Source organism: Humulus lupulus, chromosome 6 (assembly GCF_963169125.1).
Source record: "Humulus lupulus chromosome 6, drHumLupu1.1, whole genome shotgun sequence".
Classification (NCBI taxonomy): Eukaryota; Viridiplantae; Streptophyta; class Magnoliopsida; order Rosales; family Cannabaceae; genus Humulus; species Humulus lupulus.
The window spans coordinates 15,161,678-15,170,309 of record NC_084798.1 but is presented as its reverse complement, the minus strand read 5'-3'; the positions used below and the strand labels follow the sequence as shown (position 1 = coordinate 15,170,309).

Genomic DNA, 8,632 nt, shown 5'->3' with positions numbered 1-8,632 from the left:
TTTTAGAATAAGATGACAAATAAGTACAAATTCAATTTAACTTAAAAAGCAAGAAAAAAAATATACTTTTTACTTTTGTTTTTGGATAATATAGAATTTTTAATAGAAAATTAATATGTAAATGATGAGCGTCCTAGCTAATAAATACGTAAGTGTTGTTTTTATCATTATTGTTAGGTATAACTTTGCAGAAAGATTATATTTTATTTTTGAATATGGGAATCTAATTTAGTTTATCTAATGAATCTCTTAAAAAAGTTTGATTTTTTTTTCTTCTATAGATTTTAAATTAGAAGTTTTATTCAATAAAAAAAATAGAAGTTTTAAATCAATTATATGCATCAAATATTTTATTTAAATAAAATTCTCAAATTATTTATCCTATTTTAATTATCTATTACAAAATTGTACATAAATTATATATGTATGCAGCGGATTATCGTGGCCCAATATCATTACGTTGTTGTGTTTAGTGTCGTCTCTTATAGCAATTCTCCATGCACGCGTCCTAGCTCAAGAGGCTATATCTATAGCACACACACTATAAAAATACTACACACCAATTCTTATTTCACAGCTCTCTCTAGCTAGATCTCCCCCTTAATACTGTTCATCATCATCCCTAGTTGTACGGGTAATTAATTATAATGATATATACAACGTTTCTTCTTATCATTATTATTCTTATAACTTCCTACACAAATGGGGTTCCTAATTCCAATTTTACTGCTATTCCCCATAATGAAGACAGTATTACTGTTATGTTTTCTCAAGTACTTGATCGTCAATCTAGTACTTATTATCAGTAGTAATAATAAGAAGCCTACTGCTGCTACTACTCTTCCTCCAGGTCCCTCCCCATGGCCGATCCTCGGAAATATTCCGGAAATGTTGCGGAACAGACCGGCGTACCAGTGGATCCACAGTCTCATGAAGGAGATGAACACAGACATTGCCTCTATCCGCCTCGGCACGGCCACTCATCTCATCATTGTCACCTCTCCAGAGATAGCCAGAGAGTTCTTGAAGAAACACGACGCAGTGTTCGCTTCCAGACCCCACACGGCGGCCAGTTCTCTATTAAGCCGCGGTTACAAGACCACTATCCTCACTCCCATCGGCAGCCAGTGGAAGAAGATGAGGAGAGTTCTGGTGTCCGAGCTCTTCAACCGCTCTAAGCTCGCTTGGCTTCTCCAGCAGAGAACCGAGGAAGCTGATGATCTGGTTCGGTTCGTTTATAACCAGGTCTTGGCTAGCAGTGGCGGTGGAGATGGAGGAGTGGTGGATGTGAGAGTTGCCGCGAAGCAGTACGCGGCTGGGGTAATGAGGAGAATAGTGTTCGGTAGAAGATATTTTGGGAAGGGAAGAGAGGATGGTGGGCCTGGGAAGGAAGAGGAAGAGCAAGTGGAGGCTGTGCTTACTGTGCTGTCACACCTTTATGCCTACTCTGTGTCGGACATTCTGCCATGGCTGCGGTGGTTTGACTTGGATGGTAATCAGAGGACAGTTCGTGAAGCCATAAAAGTGATCAACAAGCACCAAGACTCGTTAATCAGCGAGAGAATTCGAGAGTGGAGAGAGGACGATAAGGCCAAGAAGCAACCTTCAGATCTGCTTGATGTTCTCATCTTGCTCAAAGATTCTGACGGGAATCCGCTTTTGTCCTACGATGAAATCCGAGCACAAGTCACGGTGTGTTCATCCGTATATATGTACATATATTTATGAGAATTGCTAAGGGGACTGGTGGCGTACAATTCAGTATATATATACATATATTTATAGATATATTTTAAGGATTTGATTAAACCATATATATTTAATATGAAAAGACAGATGCACTTTAACTTGCTAGCTATAAGAATTTGAATATCAAACCTAATTCATGTTACTAATATACTCACAAAGAATCAAATGAGAATAATGCATGATAATGATTACGTACATATTTCTATAATGTATATACACACTAATATGTATGGTAACATGTCAATAATAAGAGTTACTAGCTAATACATAATTTGTATGGAAATGCAGGAATTGTTTGTAGCAGGAATAGACAATCCATACAATGCAGCAGAGTGGGCACTCTCGGAGATGTTGAACCAGCCAGAGATGCTTGAAAAGGCAACTGAAGAAATCGACAGAGTGGTTGGCAATGGCAAACTCCTCCAAGAGCGTGACATCCCCCAACTCCCTTACCTTGTGGCCTGCCTAAGAGAAGCTCTCCGCCTCCACCCGGTCACCGCCTTCAACGTCCCTCATCTCTCCACCGCCGACTGCACAGTCGCTGGCTACTTCATTCCCAAGGGAAGTCACGTCCTCCTCAGCCGCCACGGCCTCGGCCGCAACCCGGCTGTATGGGATCAGCCCTTGCGCTTCAATCCGGACTGCCATCTTCCGGATAAGAAGTGTGACTTGGGGGAGACTGAGCTGCGGTTCGTGAGCTTCACGACAGGGAGGAGAGGGTGCATCGCAATGGAGCTGGGGACGAACATGACTGTTATGCTTTTGGGAAGACTGTTGCAGTGTTTCACATGGAAGATTCCACAAGGAATGGAGAAGATAGATTTGAGGAGTGGAGAGGGCAACTCTCAGTTTAAGGCTACGCCATTGTATGCCCACGCAAAGCCTCGCTTGAATCACTCTCTCTATTTGAATTTGAATTTATATTAATATAATTATTTAATATATATTTTTAGGGGAATTCTCCTGTAGGGACTTTAAGCCCTACCGGTGGAGCTCTCAGTGTTCTTGACCTGTGAACAGTTTTTGACGCGATTTTTTTATGACCGTGTATATTGTAGCTATTTAGAGCACTCTGCAAATTTTCAGAAAATTCCGAATAGTTTACACTACCGAAAACTAAGTTCAAACATGTTATTGCACGCATGACTAATTTTTTTTATGCGCGTGGAAAGTAACATGTTTGAACCTAGATTTCGGTACTGTAAACTATTCAGAATTTTCTGAAAATTTGCAGGATACTCTAAATAGCTACAATATACACGGTTATAAAAAAAATCGCGCTGAAAACTGTTCACGGGTCGAGAAACACCGAGAGCCCCACTGGTATGGCTTAAAGTGAAGGCTCTATTGAAGAATTGTCCTATATTTTTATATTAAATATTATTATAATAGTGATATTTTATAATATTTAAATATATATTAGTATAATTAATAAATATATATTTTTAATTAGTTTTAAAAGTGTGTTAAGTTAAATATTAAGAATATTATGTTAGAAAACATTTTGCACCTCTGCACATTTTACATATAAAGAGATATATAAAGAAAGTAAGGTGGTGTAGCTGTGTGCAAAGAGTTACTATGTATTTTATAATTAAAATAGAGTATATTTCTAGAAGTCTAAATTGTGTTGTAGAGAAGAGAAGAGAATTCACACATTGCATTTATTTAGTTAGTGAACTTCTTTTCTTAGAAACAAAAATGAAGATAAAATATTAAGTTTAACTTTATTGGGATTATTAATGAAAAATTTATAATAAAGATAAGGGGAATGTGGAACTTTTGGTGGAATGAAGAATAATGAGAAAAAAGTTTGATATTTGGTATATATATATTTTTTATATATGTTGGGTTGAACTTTGTTTTTTTTTTTTAAGTTTAATTAAACTATATTATATGTATTTTTTTTTTGGTTGATTTTTAGTTATTTAGTTGTTTATATTGGGTACATGTATGAATCGTTATTCTAATGTATATTTTAAGTATATGTGTAGTTTTTAAGTTAATTTTTAGTTTAATTTGGGTATAATTAAGTTGTTTTAAGGTATATATCTTAATTTATTTTTGAGAAGTTTACATAAATATGAGAAAAATAAATATAGATTTTATATTTATGGGAAAAAAATAATTATAGAAAATATGGTAATAATAATTTTGAAAAAAAAAGTTTAAAATATGGAAATTCCACACAATATAAAAAATAAATTACCATAAATCTAATTACACAAACCTCTCTCACTCCCTCCTCTTTCCCTCACAATATCTTTCTTTCTTTTCTCATTTCTTTCTCTCTCATCTCCCATTCTGTTCCCTCATCTCAGATCTCCGTCGGGCCACCTCCACGCTGCCCCTGACGGCAAAGTACCCTGCCCCTCTGGTTCTTCTTCTTCTTCTTTTTCTTCTTCTTTGTTTATTTGTTTCTTTCTTTCTTCTTCTTCTGTTTCACATCTAATTTTGTCATTTCAAATATGATTTTGCACTTCATATTTGATTTTTCTCGCTGTTTTTTTCAAATTTGTTTAAGTAACCAGTATCATGACGCCTAATTCATTTTACTCATATCTGATTAGACCTAATTGTAAACAGTTACAACAACAATTAATTTATATTTGATTTTGTTTTCACACCTAACTAAGTAACCAAGTACCATGGCGGCTAGTTCTTTTTTTTTTTTTTTTAGATCTGATTTTTTTTCAAATCTAGCTGTAACTAGTTACGATTATGATCTATTTAGATTTTTTATTTGGATCTTATTTTTTTTCCAAGTCTGGCTAAGTATCGAGTTGCCATCGCAACTGGTTCTGTTTTTTTTCATATTTTTTTCAAACCTAGTATTAACCAGTTACCTTCACGATCAATTTAGTTTATTTTTTTCATATCAATTTTTTTTCAAAATCTCACTAAGTAACCAGTTACAATTCAGTTGATATTTTGATAATGGTATATTACTAAAAAACATCAAAATTATTTTTATAGTTGTAACAGTTACTACAAGACCACTTAAAAAATAAATCTAATTTTTATAGCTTTAACCAGTTACCACGCATCACTAAAAAAAATTGACAGTGGCATACGATTACTATCACAAAAAAAAAAAAAAAATCGTTTTGATAGTGGTAACCAATTACTGCGGATAAAATGTTGATTGAAGAAAATAAAAAATGGAAGAAAAGAAGAAGAGATGGGAATAAAATGCATGGTGATGAAGATCTCAAACCTTTTTCCAAAGAATTAGGTAAAAAAAATATTTTATAAAATATGAATGTGTTGACCCTGATTTTGGCCAACTGACACGGAGTCAAATATGCTTGATGTGGATAAACACGTTGGAAAGAATATGATGACGAAACAATAAGGAACACAAAAGTTTATAGTGGTTCGGCCCCAGAATCTGGTAATACCCTACGTCCACTTGAATTGTTATTGATATAGGATTCAAATGAGTGATCAAAGAACTAGGGTTCAATGAGTTTCACTAACCTCTGAAGAACAAGACAATATATCAAATAGAATCACTCTAGTCTCAAATAATTCAAAGGCAAAAAGTCCCTTCCTTGAGCTATCTTTCTCTATTTATAGGCTCAAGGGGGATTACATTAATTTGTTACAGATATTCTTTCATAAATAATCGGATACTCACGAAATCATGGGAGTCAATTTTGGGATTGACTAAGATCTTTATAAAAGTATCATGAGGCACGTGGAACCTGCGACCATACTGGTCGCAAATAAGCTTCGACTGCCTTTTGCTTGTAATATCTCTTCTGGTCGATACCCTAGCAGAATTCCGCCAAGTGTCAGCCACGTGTCCGGGAATCACTTGCCACGTCATTCGTGCCTGTTTTTTGGATAACATTTGCCCCCCAAGTTTATTTATTACGAGCAATAAATAAACTTTTGAGGAAACGACCCTTCGGTTACCCCACCATACCTGTCAGAACCCTTCGTGTGTTCTTGGAAAAAGTAACCTACCCTTGTCTAATCATGGCTTTTCACTTCCCGAGTAACGTTTCGACGACTGTCACTCTTCCCCATACTTCGAAAAAGGGGAAGCTGATGATTACTTCCTTTTAATGCTTTCGGACAAAAATATATATATAGCCTCTTCAAAGTTTCCCTTTCCTTTTTATGCAAGCCATCACTCTTTAAAGAAGCCCTAACACCAGAGCTCCTGTTTCCCTTTGAATACCGTCCTTCGGCGTTCCAAGATTCATTCCGTGAGCCCTTTTACGCCCGAAAAGTTTCTCAAATTTCCACGATCTTCATCCTGGTAATTTTCTGGATTTTTACGCTTTATATTTTTGCCGTGCATGCTTCTGTAGATCGATTGTTGGGTTTATTCGTTTCTGGGTTGAGATGCATGTCAGTAGGGGGGTTTAATAGGTGAAACTGAATGTTGTGTGATATTTCTTTGTTACTAAGGAGTTACGAGTTAATTTGATAGTTAAGATCATGGTCTTAGGACGTAAAACCGAAGTGAAAATTTGATTTTTATGCTAGCTGAAAAACTAGGTTTTTCCCGCCCTAAGAGGAGTTGAAAAGGCTTTTTCAAAAAAAAAAAAAAAAACTTTTTGCTTTCACTTTAGATCTGTTTCTCAAACTGTTCGCGTCAAAAAATTTATTTTTTTGTTAGAATGCTGCTGTATAAAAGCTTAACTTTTATACTCAACCAGCGTTATTCTAAAAAACTTTCAAAATTCGTCATCCTCGCCTCCCCATTCTTCTGTTTGCAGACTTTAATGCCAGATTTGTGGGGAGGTGAACGGCCCATCAACGACGATCTTCTTGCCCAGCTGCTCGAAGGCGAAGAACAACCGATCGACCGAGTTCATGAGATTCTATTTTCACGATCCTCTCCTAGACCTCGTCCATCACCACCTCAAATGGCCCGCTCTAAGTCCTTAGGCAAGAAAAGACCTAACTCCGAAAACAGTCCAAACTCTCCTGCCTAGCCTGATTCACAGGCTAGGGTTCCCTCGACCAGTGGTCGAGAAAATGCCGCCCCAGACCCTCGTATCCAAGTCAGGGCCCGCCCTCGGCATCAAAACCTTCCTAATGTCGAGTGGTATCTCTCCCCTACCAGCCAAGTGAATCCTCGGATGCTTGCCAATTATCGCAGGAAGTATCCTCTTATAGGAGTCAAACATACAATCCCGGCTGCTGACCAAAGAGCTAACCTTCCCAGGGGTGCCTATAGCGCTTGGTCCAGGTATCACATAGAGGCGGGGGCTATCCTCCCTCTACATCCTTTCTATCAGTGGGTGGCCAACTATTTTTGTGTCGCCCCCTTTCAAATTACTCCAAATGGATACAGAATGCTGGCCGCACTCTATATCCTGTATAAACTTAAAAAATGGCCAGAACCTACCCCTCATGAGGTCAATTTCCTCTTCGACCTTAAGTCCAACCCTCAACAATACGGGACGGGCTTCTTCCATCTCTGTCACCAGTAGACTAGCCGAACGTTCCTGAATGATACCACCCACATTTCCAACGTGGGGCAATACAATAGGGAGTACTTCCTCACATCGGACATGACCACGAACAACCTGGCCTTCGCTCGCGGAGGTAAATGCTTTTTTCACTGGTCGCTACTTTTCCTTAATAAATTCTCCTGAACCCTTCTAAAGTATACTATGCCTTTTCAGGACCATGGTTACGTCCGAACCCAACACCAGACATGGTGTTGAGGTCCAACGCACTGGCCAGGATGGCAGACGCAGAAAAAAGCGTCAAGTCCCTGGTCACTGTTGAAAATCTGAGGCTATCTGGCCTCCTAGCTCCTCGCCATGAAACAAGAGGACGTGTGGTAACAGATGCTATAGCTGAGGGGGATCCCGAGCAGCAACCCCCGACGTCTCCTCCCCGAAGGAGGCCAACGGGGGTTATGATCAGGGAACCCACTGGTGTCCCTTCAGTAGAGAGGCCTTCTGCGCCCCTAGGCAAGGGGAAACAAAAGGCAACAGAGTCTGTCATAGACCTGGATGAATCCTCAGATGAAAAATGGTACTGTTATTTTGCTTTTAAATAGCTTGCCAATTCCCTGTCACTTGTTTGACGGGGACGAAAATTTTACGTATACTCCAAATCTAGGGCCAGACTTCTTCGTGCCAGATAGTGAGTGTATGACTAATAGAGTCAGTAGTATAGCGACCAGTAGTTGTAGCTCGGGTATTAAACTTTGTGACCTATTTTCTGTTTTACCAAGAATTTTCATCCGCCTTTATCTTATCATCTGCATATTTTTCTTTGTACGCAGAGATGGCCACTGCCAACGATTTCGATTTGTACCAGGCTGAAGAGGAGGTAGAAGTCCCCCTGGTTCGACGAAAGACATCCAGGAGGCATAATGGCGAATCGAGCCAAGGACCTCCGGCCAAGAAGGGTCGAACAAAAGATCCTTCCAAGGATGCGCCAACTGGGCAAGCTTCTGCTCAGACTTCTGCACCTGCTGAGAAGGAAGCTGCTCCTGCTGCCAATCCTCCGCCTGCGGCCCGAAGGGAGCACACTCCGCGAGCCGAACTTCCCAGGGAAAAGCTCTCGAACCGCTCCCTGCGATCAGCTAAGGATCGCCTTGCTCATATCTTGAAGCATGAACGTTGCAGGGAGGCAATGGCTGAAGCTGAGGGCATGGGGGTTGACCAGATCCTCAACAAGGCTCTTAACGAAGTGGCCTACGTAAGTATTTTTTCTCTTGAATTTTACTTCTCCTTTTTGTAGTGTAATCTAACTTTTATTTCCCTGACTACAGGCCATGCTGACAGTAACTGCCACTCGCACCCGTGCCCTTGCCACCATCGATCAGGCTCAGACCAAGGTCGTCGAGGAGTTCCAGTTGAAAGTCACTGAGGAGCTTCAGGCTGCAGAAGCCAGGCATGTTGGG

At 39.1% G+C, this 8,632-nt stretch overlaps 1 protein-coding gene across 1 annotated transcript; it reads left to right on the top strand.

Moving 5' to 3' along the window:
- The first annotated feature begins 607 nt into the window (after window positions 1-607).
- Window positions 608-2,676, top strand: LOC133784739 (tryptophan N-monooxygenase CYP79A68-like). Its single transcript, XM_062224016.1, has 2 exons — window positions 608-1,692; window positions 2,038-2,676. The coding sequence occupies exons 1-2, from the start codon at window positions 703-705 to the stop codon at window positions 2,674-2,676; spliced, it is 1,629 nt and encodes a 542-aa protein (XP_062080000.1). The 5' UTR covers window positions 608-702.
- The last annotated feature ends 5,956 nt before the right edge of the window (window positions 2,677-8,632 follow it).